The following is a 23,029-nucleotide window of genomic DNA, read 5'->3' as shown; positions in this document are numbered from 1 at the left end:
GTCAGTAGATGTGTGAATATATCTAAGATCACGTCAGATGGTGATAGGCTTTTGGTTTGCTATCTGTAGTTTCTTAGAAGTCATCACTGCTGGTGTCCGACTGTTTGAGTCCCCATGACCCTCTGATGAGGCTGGGGTACCCATTTATCCATTAGCTTCCTCAGGTCCTCATGGGTAGGATCCCAGCCCCTGCAGCCAGCACATGGTCACTTTGAATATCCTCTCTGTGAGGCTTGGTCTGATTTGTGCCCACCCTTGACTCAGGCTTGGGAGGCTGCTCCTTTGGAGCAAAAGCAAAATTGAATTTGGCGACCTCTTTCTTGATGAGACACAGATCCCACAGCTTCCAAGTTGCTACCCTCCTCCTGAACCCCGCGAACACCCTTTCTTTTGCCCCTTCTCCTGTAGGACATGCAGGTGACCGGCGTGGAGGATGACAGCCGCGCCCTGAACATCACCATCCACAAGCCTGCGTCCAGCCCCCACTCCAAACCCTTCCCAATCCTCCAGGCCACCTTTGTGTTCTCGGACCACATCCGCTGTATCATCGCCAAGCAGCGCCTGGCCAAGGGCCGCATCCAGGCAAGGCGTATGAAGATGCAGAGGATAGCCGGTGAGTGGCTGACTCTGGCAACTTCCTTGGAGCCCTCAGGCTCTCACATTGTCCTCTAGAAGAGGACACATGTGGCTTAAGAGTTCATTGGGTTTTGGTGAAAGGACAGGGAATCCGCTCAGAATTTCCCATTCCCCCAGTATTTGGTATCTAAAAAGTTTCTAGGGCTGCATGGAAGAGAAGGAGAACCCTCCCTCACCAAGAGGCCATGAACATATACAGGCATCAGTGTGAGACAACTGTTCTCCTACACACAGGAATCTTCTAGCTCATATTTACAAAATGCTTGCCCATTCCTCTTAACCCTTGAGATCAATAGGGTCTGTTCTGCCCATTTCTCAGAAGAGTAAACTGAGGCTCAGTGACTTGCCTGGAGTCACATAAGCAGCTGGTTGGCAGACCCCAGACGCAGAACTTCTGACTGTAAAGCTCATCCCTTCCCCCGGCCCCTCCAGCTGTCATGAGAGGCGGCCCTGCTTGGCAAGGGGCCATGATGACCTAGCACTAAACTCAGAAGTTGTTGTATGTGTCATAGGCACTGTGGTGGATTTGTGAGGAGACCTAACGCCGCCCGGTGCAGGGAGGACCCCACTTTCTTAGAAATCAAGGCACAAAAATGAGGTGTTCCATTCATCAGGGCTGACAGCACGGCATTCCCCTGGGGAATGGCTTTCTATCAGCTCTTCAGACTATAAATAGTCTTTCTCCAGACACCAATGCCTTTCAGTCCAAGCACCGATGGTCATGCCGGTGTGGTTGCTGGGAGGATTTCCAGCTCACTTGGGGAGGAGGGGCGCTTTCTAAAGGGATTACCTAAAAATAAACACTTGGCGGGCTTGGGTTCTGGACAGTACAGATTCGGGTATTTACCGCGCGTGCCTTGTTGATTTGCCCAGGCCTGCATCCCATGCACTCCTCGTTTCATTTCTCACTTAGTTGAGACTTGGCCTGTGGAATCATTACAGAAGCGTTTTGTAATGTGCAAAGTGACTTAAATCTTTCAGTCCTTTCCCTTAGATTTATTTTCAGAAGGTGTTTTGTTGTTGTTGTTGTTTTAAACGTAAAGCAATTTCTCACCGCTGGCACAAAGGCTAAATATTTCATTTCAAAGTTGAGAATTATGCCGTAAAGTGGCTGTTAGAACGAATGCCTTGGGTATTCCTTCAATTGATTGTAAAAAGCCGCTCCAAATTGCTATATCATGAGATTTGTTTATGGAAGGGAAGACAGCGACTGTGACAGATAAACACATGCTCATCAATACCCACTCACACACGCAGATATGTTCTCCCTCACACACTCTTTGCCATGCGCACGCACATACGTGAACTTCACGGCACACCTGGCCCCATTTGCTTTGTGGTCTGAAATTGCACCTGCGGCTATGCCCTGGCAAGGGTCTGTTGCGTGCGGAAGCCAAGGATCCAAAGTGGGGACTGGCCAGCATCCATTTCTGGATCTCCCACTAGGCACTGGTCAGGTTTTGAGCTCAGGCAGGAAGGACCTTTGGGGTCCTGCCAGTCTCCCACCGGTCTCCACAGTTCGAGGCTGCTGGCTGCCTGCTTGGCACTGTCCAAGTGACGTGCCTGACAGAGCCGCAGCCACTGCGGGCTACAGCCCACCCCGTCCAGAGCCCTGTCACCCACACCCCCGACCCACGCGATGAGCATGAACCCCGGTGTTGTTTGAACATAGCCCTCCTGGACCTCCCGATCCAGCCGACGACCGAAGTCCTGGGGTTTAGACTTGGCTCCTCCTCTTCCACCCAGCACCTGCCTTTCCGTTTCTACGACCAGTGCCGCCGGGGCAGCAGTGACCCCACAGTACAACGCTCTGTGTTCGCATCCGTGGACAAGGTGCCAGGTAAGCCGCCCCCACCCCACGCCGCCTCTCGTCCCCGGCTGGGGGCTCCAGGGCTTGCTCTCTGTTGAGCCTGCATGAGCCAGCTTCCTTTCCCCTCTGAGTCCCGTCGGCTAGAAGCGCCCGTTTCTTAGAATTCATTAAAGTATAGCCCACGATGAAATACAAGCCCTAGAAATAAATCTTGGCTTTCTCTTTGGTGTTCTGCTGCCTGGGTTTGGTTTTCCAGAGATTTTTTTCTGGGGATGTAGAACTTCTCAGAATTAAGACTAAGAAGTTTCTTGGAAATTTCTTGGAAACACTTAGATTGTTAGTAATTGAGGTCGTGGGGGAGTAGTCTCCTTCTCCGTGTGTGATGACTAAAGAGACAGTCAGTATGTGTGGTTCCTCTTCCAGCCCCTGAAGAAGTGAGAGCTCAGAATGGTCTGTGCCAGGGTTTTCCATCCGGGAGCTGGGAGCACCTCTTCCCCCTCTCTCCAAAGCTCATCTCGAACCACCTTCCCCGGCCCCTCCCAAAAAAGAGAAACGTGAAGGGAAAGTTCAAGGGCAGCTTTGCTTCCCCAGAAGGGCCAGCGGGCTCTCCCCTTCCTCTTCTGGTGCATCCACCTCAGATAAATCCGTGATCCATGTATACCTGGATCCCTCAAAACAGAACCTCGCCCTTGGTTACAGTACTTCCAAAAGTTGGCCAAGCTGTCCCCTGCAAGCGTTTAGGGTTTTGAACTCCAATTGATATGTTGCAAAATGTTTTTGAAAGCAGTTATTGATATAAGAACAGCTATTGATTTAAAGTGCCGCCATAAGGACCTGTTCAAAATCAGTGTCCTTCGTTTCCTTCACTCCATGATTTATCCTATATCTGTTCTTTGATTTCATTACTTAATCTTACAAATATATATACTGTGAGTATGTGATATTTTAAACAGGATGTGATAAAAGGAGAAATACATCAACTTTGCCCTGGAAGTAATCACTGTTAACGATTTCTTACTTCTCCTTCCAGAAGTGTTCATTTTATGCTGTGTATAAAATGTCTGTTTTTACACATGGGATCGTACCACATATGTAATCCTGCACCTTGCCTTTTCTTTTTTCACTTAGTGTTACATGTTAATGCATATAGATTGACTTCATGCTAGTTAATGATTAACTCTTGTATGATATGTTACTGAGTGACTGGACCAGAAAATCTTTTAAAACATGTTGCATTGATGGACATTTGGGTCATTTCCAGTGTTTTGCTTTCCAGTGTCATAGTAAACATCCTTGAGGCGCCTTGGTATAACTCTGCAAATCTTGAGTGTCTGTGGGATAAATTCTCAGCGGTAGATCTGCCGGGAGGCTTTTTGTCTCAACATATGTAGTCCCAACATGCACTCTGGAAAAGTGTGCCAGTTCACGCTGCCACTCCCTGCCTGTGACTGTTTTCATCCTTAAAACCAGCCTTAATCTAGAAGACCAATTGTTGGCACGGCCTGTTTTCAGCTATGAAATGTGAGATAATTCTGCTACTCCAGGTCTGGAGCATTTTTTTTTTTTTAAAGATGTATTTATTTGAGGGGGAAGTAGGGACAGAGGGAGAGGGAGAGAGTGTTTCAAGCAGACTCCTTGCTGAGCATGGAGCCTGACATGGGGCTCGATCTCACAACCCTGAGATCATAACCTGTGTTGAAACCAAGAGCCAGCCACCTAACCAACTATGCCACCCAGGCGCCCCTGAAGGATTCTTTATTAAAAATTGTCCAGGTTGCTTCGTCTCCTATAGAGATGGTTTTTAAGTAAATATAAATGATGACCATGAGTCTAGGTTAAATACAGATTGGCTTGGTAAGAAATCATTCCTTTTTCTTTCTTTTGTTCTTTTTTTTTTCTATACGCAGTTATAACTTACAACATTTCTATAAGCACTGCTTTGTGATTTTTGTAATTGAGATATAATTGACATAAAACATTATGTTAAGAAACCATTTCTTAGTGTTCATTAGTGTTTCATATCAGGAACGAATGGGTTAAGGAGGAAAAACCCTGGCCTTATATTCTATTCCATCCTTTTTTGGAACAAGGCAAGTGTAAATAAATAAATAGAGCCAAATGTCACATTCTTCAGCATCTGCATAATCTTCTGTTTGCAGAAGGCTTCACAATGCCTGATTGCTAACTTCTCCCGCCCTGCCTGGGCTCCAGGAGAGAAGTGAGGTCATCCAGTGCTGGGGGTGTGATCCTGTCTACCATGGCCTGGGCCTGCCCAGCAGGGGGGCTGGCATAGTTAAAATGCTGGAATGCTTACAGTCCTGTTGTTGGCACCAGGGTTGGGGTATTTGAGGTTGAGCCATTTGGGATTGTGGCAGGGCAAAGGTAGCTGCTGAAGCTGGCCATCTGCCCCTTGCCTGTCTCTCACTTTTGACAGCCCTTAGAAGTGCCACTCAGGTGTGGTGGGGAGATGACTGCTCTGGGCCCTTGGGGAGAGAGGACTTGCTGCCTTCCTTGCACTGGCCTGGGTTGGAGTTGTGACCTAAAGAACAAATAAAATCCCTGAGCCTCAGCATGACTCAGAGAGAGGGGAGCTCTCCCCACCCTGCCCCTCCTTACCACCTGCTGTCTCAGTAGCCTTCCCCACAGTCACCCAGCATCTGGAATCATCCTTGATCTTCCTCATTCCCACCCCATCCCCACTGGCCTTTTCTGCCTCCAGAGTGCATCACATCTTTTCTCCCTGGCCACCAGCCCTTGCTCTAGATTATGCAGGAGCATCTTCACTGTTCTCAGGCATCCAGCCTCACCTCTTCTTTTTTGGCCAGAGGGATCTTTCTAGAACATAAATCACATCCCATCATACCCCTCCCTGCAACCCCTCTAGCAGCTTCCCATTGCACTTGGAAGAAAATCCTAATTCTCACTCTGGTCTAATGTGGTTGTTGTGAGATTGGCCCCAGCTGGTCTCTGAGATGAACAGCTCCCTCCCACTTCCTTCTGTCTCCTACCCAAGCTATACCAGCTCCTGCTGCTAAGTCAATGCTTCTCAAAGTTTTGGTGTCAGGACCCCCCGTTATACTCTTAAAAAAAAGTTTTAAGAATCCTAAAGAGCTGGAATTTATATGGATTATATTTATTGCTATTTCAGGTGATACAAATTAAATCTGCGAAATGCTTTAGCTGTTTATTTATTTTTAAAATAAAAATAAACCACCACATGTAAATGTAAATAACAGTTTTTTTCATGAACAACAACTCTGTTTTCCAAAGCAAAAAAGGAAAACAAAAAAAACAACCAAACTTCATGTTTTATATTTTTGCAAATCTCTGTAATATCTGGCTTAATAGAAGGCAGCTGGGCTCCTGCATCTGCTTCTGCTTTCAATCCATTGTCATAGCATACATTGTGTGGCCCCTAAAAATCTCCTTCATATACTCCTGGGAGAGTGAACGTAAAAGGAAAATGCTATCTTACTATTTTTTACATGAGTAGTTCTGACCCTGGGAGCCCCTCAGGGTTCCGCAGGCCATACTTTGAGAACCATTCCTCCAAGTTACTGGGCCTTTACGGCCCCCTTATTGAATAGTCTGCCTCGGATCTGTGTGTGGCTGCCTCCTCTTACGGCACAGGCCTCAGGCCATAGGCTGCCTCCTCTAAGAAGTCTTTCCTGATTCACTTCTCCTTCCTCTACCCCATTAGCTTGATTTATTTTCCCTGCAATTCCTTACCTGGATGACATATTTGGGTATGTGGCTGTGACCTTTCTTCCACACGAAGAACGTCACTTCCATGGGGACATGATCTGTCCTGCTCATTGCTGTATCTCAGTGCCTAGCATTGTACCTTCCTTCAGTATTTATTAGATGGAGAATGAGCCCGCACTTGTGCTCTGCACAGCCTTAGAGCAGCTCCCACTAAAGCCTTCCGCCTGAGTGAACACTGGGAAGATAAAGTTCTCTCTGGGGTCCCAGCCGTGGGCTGTTTAGTCTGCGGCACTTGGGCTAGGGAAGAAACACCAGGGAACAGAGACCCCAGAAGATCTTAAGCATTCTTCTGCTTCATTTCTGTCACCAGAGTGAACAAGATGTACATCCGGGGTGGGCAAGTGCACCCACGTGATAGATTTCGCTTGGTTGCACTCAACTGAATTTCCTCACCCTCACCTTGAAAATTTTCACAAGCCAAAGCGTGGGGCCACAGGGGGTCCATCAGAAGCATGGCCTCGGTTGGCCTCTGATGCTTGGCAGCCCACAAGTGCCACCTTGCCGTCCCTGCCCACTTTGGGAATCTTGCTCTGTGTCCCTCACCATAGGCCATACGGCTGCAAAAACCCCAGGCTGCGTAGGATCCTCACTCCTCCCTGGGGGCTAATTAATAGTGAGAAAACAGTTCTGCTTGCCTGCCTTGGGGAAACTGCTAAAGAAGCTGGCTCTGTTAGGACATACCTTCCGATTTCATCTGCAGGCCCAGGTGGCTGTTACAGAGCAGTTGTTTCCCCCTTTCAAGCTGGAAATGATTATATTTGAAGAAAAGGTATCTTCCATTTTCTTGCAAGAGATACTAAAGTAGAATATAAATCAAGGGCTCTTAAGTGACTAGCCACTTTGGTATATTTTTCTTCTTCCACTGGGCTTGGAGAGGAATCACAAGTTCTGTTTGTTAGCCGATTTTATGTTCATGGCTTTCGCCCCTGCAGAACGTTCTGCTCCCCGATGGTAGAGGCTTGGGTGCGTGACTGGCTAGCGCCAGGAGGGTCACCAAGAAACAGCGTGTCCAGGTGCACAGGCACGGCCAGATCTAGCATCTGCCTTTGGGGTACAGCCTTCCATAGTTAGTGCCCTCAAGGACATGTGCCACCAACCCACAGTGACAGCTGATTGCTGGAATCTGCCAACGGAGGTAGGATGTCCAGAACTAGACCGTAGAGGCATCTCTCCACAAACACCAAGTGGACCAGCCCACCCCCAAGCAGAAGCTATTCCCAGAAGTGCCCGTGGGAGGGCATGGGCAGCGGTCTCCAGTCACAGGGCCAGGGCTCTGTCCTTACCTCCCAGGGCAGCCTCGTCCCCCATGCTAGGTTCCTTCTGGCCCAGAGGCTGTTCACAGATGTTCACCTGGCATGCTGGTCATGGTGACATGGAGGGGGGCACAACACCACAGTCCCTGTTGCTCAGGTCTTCCCCTGCCCCTCCCCATTCTAATCCAAACTTCTTCCTGGAGCCTTCTGTGTGGCTGGTTCCTTCTCAGCATTAGGATTCCACTCAGATACCTCCTGGGGAGGGGGTGCCCTCTGCTGGGGACCCTGACCCACCCCCAGGCCCTCTTTGTGTGGCAGGTGGCTTTTATTTGTTTACATGAAGGAAATTCACATAACATAAAACCTTTTGAAAGGATATGGTTCAGTGGCATTTAGTACATTTGCAGTCTTGTGCTACCACCGCCTCTGCTAGTTCCAAAATACTTTCACCACCCTTCCCCCCCGCCAATAAAAGGCAATTCCCTTTTTTTTTTTTTTTAAGATTTTATTCATTTATTCATGATAGACACACAGAGAGAGAAAGGCAGAGACACAGGCAGAGGGAGAAGCAGGCTCCATGCTGGGAACCTGACGTGGGACTCGATCCCGGGACTCCAGGATCGTGCCCTGGACCAAAGGCAGGCGCCAAACCGCTGCGCCACCCAGGGATCCCCCCCCCCTTTTTTTAAAGGCCATTCCCATTGAGCAGTTGCTCACCATTCACCCTCCCTCAGCCCCTGGCAACCACTGCTGTGCTTTCTGTCTATGGACTTAACCTGTTCTGGACATTTCATATACATCATCCATTGCATAGCCTTTTGTGTTTGGCTTCTTTCGCTTAGCGTCATGTTTTTGAGGTTTGTCCACATTGTAGCCTGTGTCAGAGCTAGCCACTGTGTGGATAGGACACGTTCCACTCATCCATTTTTTCACCCACTGACAGCCACGTGGCTGGTTTGCACCTCTTGGCAAGTACAGACAACACTGTGTGAGTGTGCTTGTGGAAGTTTTTATCTGAACACCTGTTCCCAGTTCTTTGGAATAGCTACATCAGAATGGAATGGTTTTCCCATGATCTTCAGAGCCCTTGCCATTGGCTGAAGTTGGCCCATTGGTTTTCCTGTCTGGTCACTTGCCCTACTCTTGCGTGGAAGGTCCTGGGGTCCCTGTCTGGCTCGCCTTCAGCTGCTGATACTGAGTGAGCAGGTGCTCAGTGACTGTCAAACCCGGGTAGGGACATGGATCGCTGGACGGAGGCAGGGCCTGATGGATTGTTCAGTGTCTCATCTTCCCAGCAGCCTATCAACTCCTGCGGCAGGGCGTTGCTGTCTTGCTCGAACCTCAGTCCGGCACCTGTTGGTGGTGGCTCAGGATGCCACCTGAAGAGTCAGACTTCACCTGCCAGGGCCAAGCTCTACTTTACAGTCTTCTTGTCCCAACTTCAGGTCCTGCTGGGTCCAGGGCACCATCTGTCTCTGAGCAAACATTGAAATCCCTGAGCACAGGGGGAGCACTGTGCTTTCCACAAGTGTTATCTTTATCAAAGGCAAACAAACCGGCCCTATCAGTCACTGACCCAGAACACTTAATAGTTCTGTGGAAAGGCAACCAGTTCCAGAGCCAACTGTTGGCAGCTGAGTAACTGAGGAAGAATGCAAAGATTACAGTGTGCTCAGGGCCAGCTGAGCTGACCACGAAGCCTCGGAACTGACAGCCAAAAAAAAGAAAAAAGAAAATCAATGTTTAATTCATAGACTTCAATCCTGACTTCTCTCCTGGGATAATGTACTAGGTGCTAATGTCATCTCGTGACAGTGTTTCCCAGAAACTAATTTTTTAGGCCCATTATTTTTCTTGTTTCCGATTATAATGCTGGAGTCAGTTCTCTCCTTCCAGCTCCCCAAGGCAAAAAATGCCCTTTCTGGAGTCACACAGGAAGGAGAACCTCCCTGCCACCTTCCTCTGGTCTCCTCAGTGCCGCCCCCCTCCCAGCCTTGAGTTCCCTGGCCAGAGACTAACCACTGGGTCAGTTGAGTTAGAGAAACTTGATTCTGACCCCAAGACCTTTTTTTTTAAAGGCAAGATGTATTGAGCTGCTAAGCACTTTATGCAATTTTCTCATTTGATCCAACAACACTCAGAAGGGAGGTTTTCCATTTTCCTTTTGTGCATGTAAGGAAACTGGCTGCCCAAGGTTACACCAAGTGCCCCTGCCCTTCCTCTAGCGAGGCCATGAACTCAGGTCGGCCTGCATCAGACCCTGAGCCGCTGCCACCACCACTGCCACTGCGCCTATTAGTTCTTCACTCCATTTTGATATATCTGAAGTGAATTCTCCTTTTCCAATTTTAGAGATAATGGTGACCTCCCCACAGCCACCTGATGCCCCACTAGTATCTGGCAAAACCACGTTGTTGGCTCCAGAAGTGGGTGTGTTTCAGACAGAAAACATCAGGTTTCCAGGAGCAATGGGATATAGCTGACCGGAAGAATGAACTGTGCCAAGCAGTTTGTATGCATTGATTCTATGCTCTGGACAATGCTGTGAGCTGGTACCGCTTGTCTTGTTCTACATACGGGAAACCAAGCCTTGGGCCAAGGCTGCAGAGCTCACACAGGGCAGGCCGAGAGCCATAGCTCCACCACCTGCCTCTAAATGCCCCTCATCTCAAGGCTGGCATTGGTGGCGGCTGAACCCCGATGGCTCTGCCACTTGTCTTTGATTGTCAGAGGTTGGTGAGACAGACCCTCATTAGAGAGCGGGCTGTCAGGTGGCCCTGGCCATAGACAGAACATTCCCCGTTCCTGTCATCTGTATACTGCTCTTCACACTGTCAGCCACCAGAGTCCCCCATCCGCCACCCCCCAGATGAGGGATAAGCCTACACAGCAGCCATATGGAAAGTCACTCTTTTTCCCCTAGAACCCCCACCTCCAGACTGAATAGAGTTCACAGTCATGTAAAAGCCCATCCTTGTATAGATTTGTTCCTGGTCCATTAAGACCAAAAAGCAGAAATGAGACTTAAAAAAATCTTGCCTGTGCAAAAGCAGCAGCATTTGAACGCTCTTCAAAGCTTTCTGGCAATTGTGTCTAAGAGAACAGCCTTTGAGTGGTTGGATCAGGGGTGTGGGGATCAGCTTCCACTCAAAAATCATCCCTGTGCTGAGTCCCAGGGATCCCTGCTTTCCACGCCCCCTTGTGGAGCCCCCAGGGTGGCCGTGAAGAGGGAGTGTGGGCACACTGTCCAGCTGGGAGCACACAGCCCACAGGAAGTCACGTTCCCGAATCAGGGCCTGCAAGGTTCCCTCACCTGGAACATGCCCCCAGGTTTGGACTGTCTCCCAGTCGACACACAGGCATTTGGTGTCTGAGGAGCACTCTTGCAAAACAGAACAGACAGCAAGCAGAGGTAGCCTCCAGGTCCCAGATGGGCCTCCCTAGGGGGTGGAGACAGAGAGGAGGAGAGAGTTCCACAGAATTAAGTGTTGCTTCACCTTTCCAGGTCATTACCCACCTCACTGCGGGTAATGTGTGTATACTGGGCACACTGGGTACTGTGTACCCAGGAGCCTTCTGGTGATCACAGCATGTCAGAGAGCAGGGAATGCAACGTGAGCTGCATATGGAGAAGAGAGTGGAGAGCCTATGCTGGAGGTTGTGGGAAGGGACCAGACCCCAGCTTCACTCTGCCCTTTGACCTTGACTGCACTTTGGAATGTTCTTTAGGCTAAGGCAGGCCCCCGAGGGGCAGCCTTGCTGGCAGCACAGAATGCGCGGGCGTGTGTCAGAGCAAGTGGCATGGCTGCGTGCCCGTGTGTGCACCCCGGCACACGCCTGTGCCCGCCCCGTAGAATGCAGCTCCTTCCGCCCCTTGGCACTGTCAGCCTTTCTAGTACAAGTTGAGCACATTTATGGCGGGGCAGTTGGAAAAAATAGAAGAGCAACAAGGAAAGATAGGATGCACTAAATATCTCCACCCTGAGTTGTCCATGAAACAAATCCAGTGTCCTTTCCCATCATGCTTTCTGTTCGTCCCTCATGGGTATCTTTTCTCAGCAATGATGTTTGCTCAGGTGAGAGTCAGCAGAGGGGAGTGGCGTCACATAGCACTAGAGCATCAGGGTTCAAGACGTGGCTCTACCTTCTACTCATTATGTGGCCTTGGGCCACTCGGCTTACGCCCTGCGCCTGTTTATCCACAGAGGAACTGGGAATGTGCTGAACACTACTAAACTATACACTAAAAAAAAAAAATAGTTAAGATGGCAACTTTTATGTTATGGGTATTTTACCACAATTAAAAAGAAAAAATAGCAGGGATGAAAATGTCACCCACCTCATTAGGCTGTCTTGAGCATGATGGGAGTTAATCCACATAAGTGCCTAGCAGGACACCTCATGTGTGTGCAGTGTAAAGCAAAGGTTAGGCTCTTGGTATTTTTTATTGTCACTGATTAGTCAGGGCTGACCCTCGGGACCCTAAATAATAGGTTCCCTTTCTACGTGTTAAAACAGTTTGCACAAAGTTAATCATCCAGCAGCACCTTCTGCTGTAAATAACAAAGACACACCACCGTTGTACAGATTTGCTCATTTAGAAAGACTTTGCATCGGGTGCTGATAAAACACCTGGGTAGGTTTTGCCTCCTGCCAGAGGGCCATGAAGACTTTGGTTCTGGAACGTGCCTGAGGCCCCGTAGCTCCTACAGGCAGAGCCAGAGAAGAGCAGAAATCTGCCCTATGGCCCCAGCCCAGCACAGGCCCGCTCCCTGAGATACCAACTACCATCCGTGCTTCCTGTCTGCCTGCGCTGGGCCGTGCCCACAGAACCCCGCGACAGCCCTGGGAGGCTGGTGCCACTCCTCAGTCTGTGGACCAGGGAACCTCAGCCCAGGCAAGGGGAGCACCTGGCCTACTCCCCACACCCATGTCTTCAGTGCTGAAGATTATTCAGTGGCAAAACACCTGGGAGTCAGGTGTGCTCTGGGAACCCTATGAGCTATTGTGCTCCATCCCATAGTGTGAGCCAGGAGCATGGAAATCAGTTAGAGAACATGACTGTATTCTGTGGATACAAGTGTCTGCGACCAAAGGAAGAATCCATAAAACTATTTGAATAAACTTTATGAGCCTTTTCCTATAGATGTTTATTTTTTGCTGCTGAGTCATCTGTCCTACCACCGACCGACAGCCTCTCATTAACAGACAAGTGATAGCGAATGGCAAGGATCAAAGGCTCATTCGTGGGATAAAACCCAGAAACAGAGAAGAGCCTAACCTTTCATTTTATCTGTGAATTGGAAAAAGACCACCCTGATTTGATTTTTTTTTTTCCCCTTAAAATATCTCTGAAATAGCTCAAGGAACCCCAGGGTCCCCTAGAACTGGGTTTGAGAAGCCCTTTACCACTTCCCAGGAACCCATCCCTAGTGCCTGCCTCGGGATCCCAGAGAATGAGATGCCAACTAAGTGGCCCTGCTGAGTGTGCAGACAGCTATAAGGAGGAATTGTTAACTCATGAGGACCCCCTAGGAGTGGCCAGAACCAGAGCAGAAGCCAGGCATGGGACACAATAGTGGTGCTGGTGCTGCGTGTTCCCAGAGAGGCATTAGTCATTGGGTCCTCCACACATTTCTTTCCTTTAAGCCATTCCTTTGTGGCCTCTTCGAAGCAAGGCAGCTCCTAAGGGCCAGGGAGAAAAACTGAAGAGGACAGGAGATGAAAGAACTGGTATTTTTTTTCAGAGAAACCTTAAAAGTTCCAAGGAAGTTCTGTGACAAATACCCCCAAGAGGGTCAGGAAAGTAAGGGCACGTGTAGCAACTGTTTCCTGAGGTTTCTTTACGAGTCAAATAATGGCATGCCCAGCACATGGGACTGGATAGGGGAAAGGGGCACACGAACAGGTTGTGCAGAGCAAAGAGGTGGGTGTGGCAAGAATAGCACATGCAAAAGGCCTGAGGGAGCAGGCGACACTTGGTGGCGTGGCCTGGGTAGGGCAGTGGCAGGGAGACAGGCCACAATGCTGGTTGGGGTCCCAGTGGCTGGGGGCTTGCAGCCTGCTGAGGAGTTAAACTGTACCCTGGGAGCTATAGGAAGCCCTTGGAGGTGCTAAGGCCAAGGAATGAGGAGTCAGGGGACTTGGGCTTTTCCTCACTGGAATCCGGAAGGGCACGGGCGGCAGAGACAGAAGGCCCTCTCTGCCCACCCATTGGCGTGCCACACCTGCACAGTAGGGGTGAGAAGCGGTCTCTCCACAGAGCTACTCCCTTCTCACCTCGGTGCACCCCCTTCCATACCTTTCTCTGTGTATGTACCTACTAGGCTTGTACTACCGTGTTGCATGGCCTTTGTATTTTTTCACACAAGCGAACGTCGTTTTCACTCTTATGTCTTGGATTTTTTTTTCTATTAGTTTACATGAGTCTCCACTTTCATTTTTATTGCTGCTGAGCAGTCTGTCATGTGGGCAAACCACTGTTTATTTAGCCAGTCCCCCACTGATGGACGTTCAGGTCATGGCCAATTTCTTGTCCTTAACAAATAATGAGTGCTCTGCACACCGTTGCGCAAGGATTTCCCTGGAGTAAGTAACCATGAAGCGAGTCCAGAAATATCTGGGGCTGTGGCCCTAACAGGACTTGGTGGCCAATGAAGTATGTGGGTAGAGGAAGAGGGAGGTTCCCAGGGCTAGTTTAAGGCAAAACATCAAGGAGTCTCCCTTTCTCTCTGGACCTTCTGTGTGCATGTGGCTACCAAGGGCATTTTGACGATCCCAACTTCTGAGCCAGCAAAATCTTCATTCCTGCAGATGTTGTTCTGTCCAGGAGGCCACCAGGAGCTGTGAGGCCTGGAAAGGTTCCCAGGAGTGGGCGTGGGGCCTCCAAGGGCTGGCCTGCCCTCCACGTGGCTTGTCATTGCAGACAGGGCATAATGGCATGATGTAACCCCCCGTAGGTTCTCCTCCTACCTCCTGGCATCTCCACTGGAGTTAGGACTGTCTTCGATTCTTTTCTCTCTGTAGCCAGCATCCCATGACTCAGTACAGCCTTCTGTATTCGTGGCTGTCCAGCTATGGCATTTTGTATGAATGTGCTTGTCTCCAGAAACACATACAGAGTATTATTATTTGTTCAACATCTCAGATTCCCAGAGGGCCAAAAGTCAATATTATCCCACTGTGGCAGGAATGGCTGTCTTGTGACATCTCTTCACACTTAAACAGTCTGCTCCTTAAGCCTCAGAGTAATTGCAAAAAGAGATCCCAGAGCCCGTCAAATCGGGGCTGATGAATTGTTTGACTTTGTTTCCATTGCTGCCTGCCGTGAACTCAAGTCCCTGAAATCACTCCATGATTTGGGCAGTAGATGCTTCAACTGCACGAAATACGAAGTTTGAGCTGTGATCTGCAATGGCTCCTCTGAAAACAGTTGCAAGTTTGGTAAAAATTCAGGTGCATACCATATGTGGTATGCTTCTAGCTTCACAGACTCTGTAAAGCTGCAGGATGAAAGTTCCATGTATTGAATGCCTGCTATGTGCTTGCTAGGTAATAAGCAAGTTGCTTTATGTAAAATAGAGAAGTGTGTAAAAACTGTCATGTCACTAACCCCACTCTTGCAACTGGGGCAAGCAAGACTGAGATGCAGAGCCCTCCCCAAGGTCCCAGAGAGGTTGAGCGTGGTTTCAAACTCCTGCTCTTTGTAATGCTTCTACCTGTTTCCTGAGAAGAAGGTTATCTCTTGTTCAGTGTTCTTTCCTTTCTTGCTAAGTTGACTTAAGGGCTCTTTGGAGCTTCTGAGATCAAATAGTCCTTTGTTGTGGCTTTCTGAGTATGTTGACTTCACAGGCTGACAGTTGGGCCTCAGGTGCTGGGTACAATGCACACGCCAGCCTCCCAGATGGAACAGGTCCTCCTAAATCATGGGGTCAGTCCAATGGTGGGAAGAGTCCATGTTGATGGAATGAGCCTCCCACCCCTACCTTTAGTATCCTGGATAATGTTCTGGGATAGTTGACATTTTATAAAATCTTGGGCATTCTGAAAAAATGCTTTTTAAAAACAAAACAAAAACAGATTTCCAGCCTGATGCCCAAGGAAAGCATCCAACAGCTCAGAGCAGCGTCCTGGCCTCCTAAAACAATGCCTGCATGTGGTGGAGGCATGGCCTGCTCGTTGTCCCCTCTCTGACCTCTTCACTCCACCTCAGAGCAGATGCAGAAATACCCTGCACCGACTTGTGTCCCCACTGGGTCAGCAGAGGCGCCTTTCGTGCCTACTGGGATACCCACAGCCTCAAGCAGCTTACATGCTACCAACATTTGGGATCTGCTGTATACCAGAACTATGCCACCATGCTGTTTAAACCATGCTACCGCCCTGCCAGGGAGCTCTCACTGTGAGGAGGTTAGGGGCACGCGCCCTGGAGTTAGCCCACCTAGCTTTTTCAGCACCTACCTATTGACAACTATGTGTTGTCGGGAAAGTTCTGAAAGGCCCCTGAGCCTCATTTCTTCTTCTGTATGATAGAGCCTACCTCCCAAAGGCAGGAGCTTAGCCCTGGGCCAGCCCCCTGTAAGGGGTCCCACAACATCCCAGTATCAGTCTCTGATGTTGGAGAAGAGGGAGCCAGGGCCTAGAGGGCTGCAGCAGCCTGCCCAGGTCGACCTTGGGGGTAGTAGGCCAACACTTCAGCCTCGTGGCTGGAACTCTAGCCCCTTATGGGGCAGCTGGCCAGCTCCTCTAGGCCACTCTCAAGTGTTCTAGCTGGTGCTCTTGGGCTCTGCCAGTCAAGGGGACTTCTGGGCACCTACCCTGCGAGAGCCACCAAAGCCAGCGTCACCTCAGCCATTGTGCATTCTTCCGGCAAGTGCGCAGAGTACCTCCTGCAGCTCCGTTCCCAGCCCTCGTCCAGCTGGCAGCCTGGGTGGCAGAAGCAGACCTAGAAATGGGGTGTCCACTGTGCCAGAAGTTACTGGGGGGACAGGGGACCGCCTAGAGGCCCGATGCTGCTAGAATGTGGGGAGTGAGGGGAGGTAGATAGAGAAGAAGATAGCTCAGGCGGGAGTGGCAGGCTAGGGGGAGATGTGGATTTCATCCTGAACCCTCCGGACTTCAAGCCGGGGAGTACAGGCCTGATCCGTGTTTGTCTGAAATCCTTGTGCCATTGGGTGGGGAGTGGATTGGAGACAGCAGTGCAGGGGCCAGATGGGGCCATCAGAAGCTGAGAGCCGGGGCAGGGTGGGTGCACCCTTGGTTAGCGCAGTCAGTGATGGGTTTGCATGCAGGTTGCCTGGTTGTGACAGATGTGCTCCTAAGGATGGCACTGTCCCCTTACATGCTCATCCTCATGTAGCCCCTCAGGGTCAGCAGAGCATTCCACATTCATCCTCTCAATAATGCCATGGGGAGAGGGAAGCTGAGGTCCTGGAGGTGACCAGCCAGGCCATACCTCCGGGAAGCCCTGGTGTACTTTGCACTCTACCCCTCGAGCTGTTATGAGGTTGAAATGTCTAGTGGCTCGCCTACCACTAAAGAGCGTTTTCTGAAGCTCGTCAGTCTGGCTAAGTATCTCCACCATCCAGGTTACAACAGCCTGGGGAGGAAGGCCCTGTTACTATCCCCACCTAACAGTTGAGAAGTCTCAGGCACAGAGAGGTTAAGTAACTTGTCCCAGGTCACATAGTCATCGGTGGTGCTGCTGAAACCCACTCCTCCCAGACCCCACAGTCTGCCCAGTCCTGTGTCCTGGGGTCCTCCTCAGGGCCTGGGGTCCTGAGGAAATTCTTAGTTTTGCCCTGGTGGAGCCATATTTGGTAGCTGGGACACCGTAATCTCAACCGCAGCCCCTTACACGTACGTGGTTCCTGAGCCCAGCCTCGCTCCTGGGCCAAGAAGGGTTTTCTGAGCATGCTTGCCAGAGCACACTGATAAATCAGGCCCGAGATTCCTGTGCGTGGCGGTGGCACTAAGTGGTTGTCTAGGCTTTCCAGGCTAGTTGACATCTGCCCACTAGGTGTGATGTATCAACAGCTTTTTCTCCTACTTTTTGCAGCCTGGGCTGGCTCTCAGCCAGAACACTTTAAAAAAAAAAAAATTGTAATAATAATAATAAAGCACTGACCTGCAGTGGGAAATACTGATGTGCCAGCTAAGCACAGAAGCCTCTGCAGTGAAGATTTAAGGTCTACTGGTCAGAAGTGAATTTAGAAACTTTCTGGGAGGTTCTAGGGCATGTAGTTAAGCTCTTCATTGATGTGAGCTTGTTGTCGTCATGGCTCCACAAAGATGGGCTTCTGTGGAAATCCATGCAGTTCATCCTTTTATTCAGTCTTTAGGTTAGCATACACGTATTCAGCATCTGTTGTGTGGCAGGGGCTGGGCTTGGGTTTGAGGCGACAACTAGGAGCAAACCAGACACTCATGGCCCTGCCACATGGAGCTTGCAATCTGGTAGAAATAACATTATTCATATAATTGTACCAACCAGTGATTAGCTAATAATGGGGAATCTGGTCTTCTCCAGCGGGGATCAGGGAGGCTTCCCTACAGAGGTGGTGTCAGCTGACAGTGGGAGGACTCAGTGCAGCCAACTGGATGGGAGGGGACAAGGTGTTCCAGGCCAGGGACACCATGTGTAAGGAAGCTGAGCACAGAGCGAGAGGGCAGGCTCCCTGTCACTGCCACAGGGGCAGGCTCCCTGGTTCCCCATCACTGTGACAGTGATGTTGCTCCCATCGATGGGCCATCTTCTGTGCTTCAAGTTCTGTACCAAGTATGTTCCACGGATTCATTATCTCGCCTTCTGAACCTGCCTGGAGAGAGGCAGACCTCTGCTCATGTTGCATTTGAAGTTTCCTGAGGCCCAGGGTGGTTAAGGAACTTACCTAGACTTACACAGTGAGTCAGCAACTCCTGTGTCCTGTTCTGCATAGACCTGGCCCATGCTCTTGCCAGCCTCCCTCTCTGTGTTCTTACCCTTATTCCCCATCTTCTCTTATCACTGATACAGCTCAGAGGCCCCCCAGAAGGATCAGCACCCCATAACTAACAAGCCCATGGGGTGATAATTACTCTTCTGAGTTACTGACCTCCAATTTGCAAACAGCTAGAAGCCCTAACACTGCACTTTGCAGGTGTCTCCTATCCCTGGCACATGGCTTTTTTCCAGCAAACGCCTCGTGCAGATGACTTCCAACCCCACTTCATCCTCCTTAGAGTAAGCACATCCCTGAGCCCTGGTCAGAACCCCATCCAAACAAGGCACAACAGTGCTACCCCCAAGGAGTCAAGGGACCAAGTGTGCTGGGCAGTGTCCGGGGGTGTCCCTCCAGCCTCGGCCTGGAGAGTGGCCTCATTCACCTGTTGCTGTAGGCGATAGGATCTGCTCGGCTCGGAGAGGCCTTGGGGTCATCTCCTTGCTCCTGCAAGCAGGTGGCCCTGTCCAGTAGCTCCATGTCAACTGTGAGATGGCCAACTGGGTGGTCAGAAAGGCAGTCAACTAGGACCCCTTCCGTCAGCCAGAGGATCCTGTGGGACCTGTCCTCATAGTTTCCTGGGGGAAGAGGAATCCTGGCCCATGCAAGATCTTTCCCATTCTGAGGCCCTGGGCTGAACCAACCCAACCCTGCCTGTGGCCCTCCGTGCTCTGGCTATGCATTTCTAGAATCACCTTGAGAGCATTTGAAAAGCCCAGAATAGGCTAGTTAAATCAGAATGAGGAGAGGGTCGTCGGTGTTTTTTGAAGTTCCCTGGCTCATTCTAGAGGCCATCCAGTCTTGAGAACACTGTTAGAGATGAAGAGATCTCACTGAATTTCCCTTAGGTGGCTTAAGAAGAGAGTCTGGGTGACCACTGGGGTCAAATGTTGTGGCCTGATTGTCATTTCTTTAATCCACAAATCTTCACCATGCTCCTACCATTGCCTTGTACAACACAGGGCCCAGCATGACTGACTGAGGTCCCTTCTCCAGAGATCTGATGCGCCCCTGTGACCAGCTGTGTCAGCTGTAGCCCAGAGATGGATTGAGAGCTTGGTGAGCTGGAGGTGTGGTCAGACAGGCTCTCTCCTCCATCAGAGCAGCTGTTCCTTAGGGATGTTCAGGGTTTGGGGGAAGATATATCTGGTGCCCTGGACCCCATTTCGGGAGAGACCAGTGCTCAATGTGCTTCTAGGACACCTATCATGGGCTCTGCATCACATTCTGCCAGGAACTGGAGAGTAGAAGGTTCTGGGTGGGCCTCACCTTTCAGGAGTTCATGGTGTCCTGGGGAAGACCACACCCAACACACTATTCTACATGGTTTGATTCTTGCTGTAATGTAGTAGCCCAGGACAGGGAGGCCAGCCCAACCAGAATTGGAGGGCGAGGAAGGCTCCAGAAGGAGGTCTTGATGGATAGGTTGGGTTAAACATGGGGCATGCTGGGCAGATGGCAGGCTCTAGGCTATGGAAAGCATGGTATGTGTGTGGGTTCTGCAAGCAGCCTGAGGTATGCAGGGCAGGAGGCAGCAAGAGATGAGACGTGTGGGAACAGTCTCTCATGCACGGGTGACTGTCTTGGACTTCATCAAGGAGCCCATGGGAGCTGCTGATGGCTTCAGTTTGGGACAGGAAGGCTTCCATCTAAACTGACCACACACTGGGCTGGCAGCAAGAAGGTAGTCGCTCACAGACGTCGGCCCCAGGCTGGGCTGCCCATGGGATCTAATGACTTACACTTAGCTGGAAAGAAGCAGTAGCTGAAAACCAGCTCTCACACAGAGCAGCTGGAAATCAGAGCGCTTGTCCACCGCAGGGCCAGAGCTCTCCCTGCCTTTTAGCACACCTGGGAAATGTAGTCAGGATCCCAGTCTCTCCCAGCACTGTACCCCATCTCCTAGGCTGGGATTGTCTCACTTTTCTTAAAGGGCCCAGTAGTCAATATTTTAGGCTTTGCTGGTCATGTGGTCCTTGTCATAGTCTCACTCTACCATTGTAGCCAAACAGCCTTGGATAATATGTAAATCAGCAGGCCTGGCCCCATCCAGTAAAATGTCACTTGGAAAAAACAGGCCTGATGCAGGCTTTTGGGATTTGGCCTGCAGGATGTTGTTTGCTGACTCCTGACCTTGGCCTTCAGAATCGTCCCCATCACCCTGCCAACTTCCACCCACCCCCTACCCTGACTCCCTAGCCTCTTCAGTCTGTTCCCAACACGGTAGCTAAAAAGATCCTTTTCAGGTATAAGTTAGATTATGTGTGTCTTCTGCTTAAATGTGTCACTGGCTTCCCTTTCACTCAGAATAAAAGTCACATTCCTTACAGGGGCCCCCAAGATTCCACAGTCTAGACCCTCAAGACCTCATGTCTTTCCACTATCTCCCTGGCCAACTCCAGGGCAACAACAGAAGCCCCCAGCTGAGCCTTGACATGACCCAGTGTGCCTGCCTCCTAGCCCCTACACCGAGCACTCTCATCCCAGGTACCTGCGTGGCTCTGTCCTCACTGCCTTAGGGTTGTTTGTCAGACCTCTCTGTCTCTGCTCTTCCTGACCATCATGTGTAACCCACAGCCCTGCCCCACTCCCGGCACTCCAGATGTTCCTGCCCTGCTCAGTTCTCTTCATAACATTGGTTTCTTACCAACATTTTCTGTTTCTCCACTTTCTGCCCACCCAATCCCTGTCCTTCCCCTTCCCATTTTTGAACTGTATGCTCCAAGAGAGCAGACACTGTCTTGTTTCCTGCTAAATGTCCAACTCCTGGAGCTGCATTGGGAGGTTTGCCATATAGGTGGTACTTGGAAAGTATTGGATGAGTGAGTAGATAGATGGATGGGTAGGTTAAAGGATGGGTGAATGGGTGGGTAGATAGATGGATGGGTGGGTGATTGTACAGGAAGAAAGATTGATAGACGAATGGAACCAACAAATCTTCAGTACCCCCTTTACGTGTAAGACATTGTTCATTGTGGACTCAGAGTGTATGCTGAACAGACTAGTCTCTTTGGAGCCCCCAGGTACTGTGGATTCCAGAGATATGAACCATGATCAGGGTCCTAGGAACTAGGAACTTCACCTGGGACCCGGTGAAGGAACTAGCTGAGACCTGGGATAGTATGCAATAGAGGGATCTGACCTGGACAGGGAGACCAGGAAAGCATCTCTGAGGAAGGGTTGTTGGCCTGGGAGGAAGTGGAGGAGCAAAGCTGGGCAGGAATCCATCCCTGACAGGAGAGCTGTTGATGCCTGGGCCTGCAGGCTGCCCATATCCCCAAAGAATGAAAACATTGCTGTCCAGGTGATAACCTCCACCAGTTTGTGCACAGAATTCCCCTTTTTTGTCACTTTCCGCTCTGACCAGATAAGTGGGGCACAGAGCCCAGGCCTATTTCCTAGGAAGGGGTTCAGCCCAATAATTGGCTGGGTTCACTCCCAGCAATGACCCAAGTCTCTTCCCATGTGAACAGAGCCTGGAGGGAAGAATTTGCCCCAGGACATATTTCTGATGAATCTTTTGGAATAGAAGTTCATGGACTCCGGCCTGACATGAAGAATGAGATGTTTTACACCACACGCAGGAGAACAAATGTCAGAATCTGGAGTGGAAGGTTTTTTAAAAGGCCAGCTTGCAGCCTCGTTCATATGATTGGGGATAAATGTGTTTGTAACCCCTGCTACAAGTTATAATCGCACTAATGAGAAGGAGGACGAAAGTGTTCTAAAATTAACTGTAGTGATGGATGCATAATTCTGTGAATAGACTAGAAACCATGGGATTGTACCTTTAAATTGTGTAGATTACATAGTGTGTGAAGTATATCTTGAGAAAGCTGTTGTATGTTGTTGTTGTTGTTGTTTAAGATTTTATTTATTTGAGAGAGAGAGAGAAAGTGCACATGAGCAGTGGAAGGGAGATAGGCAGAGGGAGAAGCAAACCACCTGCTGAACAGGGAGCTCAACTCGGGGCTCTATGCCAGGACCCCAGGATCATGACCTGAGCAGAAGGCAGATGCTTAACTGACTGAGCCACCTAGGTGCCCCAAAAGCTGTGGTATGTTTAAAAACAGTTCTAAACTAGTCAGCCTGTTACAAAGCTGTCATCTTTTTCTAAAGACTGGATTATCTCATTTGTATCCTATTTTGATCATAAAATAGTCCGATTTATGCAGCATTTTCCTTAAAGTAGTCCAGATGTGGGGGGAAAAAATTGGAACGCGCAACACAGGAATAATCTGGAAACCTTGATGCAGTGCAGACTTACCTGGCACCCTTCCTCTTCCCCAAAATTTGCCTTTTTTCCATTTATTTTTGACTTTGAAGAGAAGACTCTGTTCTTACTGGTAAAATAGTCTCCCGTTCCCTTTCCTTTCCTGTAAATTATGAGATAAGTTTGCATTTCATACCTTTCCAGAAATCTCTTTTGATTGTGGTCTGACCTCAGAAGCGAGGCTTCTGGGAAAGAAAGTAGGTATTAAAATCACTGCTTTGAGCATTTGTTGAAAACTTCTGAGGTGGCAGACGATTTGTGTTGTGGATGTGAGACAAAAACAGATTAGTTTTTGTCTGTTGCTCCGGGGGTC

At 49.7% G+C, this 23,029-nt stretch overlaps 1 protein-coding gene across 9 annotated transcripts in view; it reads left to right on the top strand.

Moving 5' to 3' along the window:
• The window catches only part of CLEC16A (C-type lectin domain containing 16A), a 196,139-nt gene that overhangs the window by 142,567 nt on the left and 30,543 nt on the right, over positions 1–23,029 (top strand). For 6 of the 9 annotated variants that reach the window (XM_072753856.1, XM_072753854.1, XM_072753853.1 and 3 more), the window contains exons 20-21: positions 409–613; positions 2,309–2,476. In XM_072753856.1, coding sequence (XP_072609957.1) covers positions 409–613; positions 2,309–2,476 — 373 coding nt within the window. The remainder of the gene's footprint in view (positions 1–408; positions 614–2,308; positions 2,477–23,029) is intronic. The other 3 variants (XR_012000645.1, XR_012000644.1, XM_072753860.1) reach the window with 1 other exon arrangement.

This window comes from Vulpes vulpes, chromosome 3 (genome assembly GCF_048418805.1).
Source record: "Vulpes vulpes isolate BD-2025 chromosome 3, VulVul3, whole genome shotgun sequence".
In the NCBI taxonomy this organism is placed as follows: domain Eukaryota; kingdom Metazoa; phylum Chordata; class Mammalia; order Carnivora; family Canidae; genus Vulpes; species Vulpes vulpes.
The sequence above is the reverse complement of the archived record's forward strand: the minus strand, read 5'-3'. Positions and strand labels throughout refer to the sequence as shown.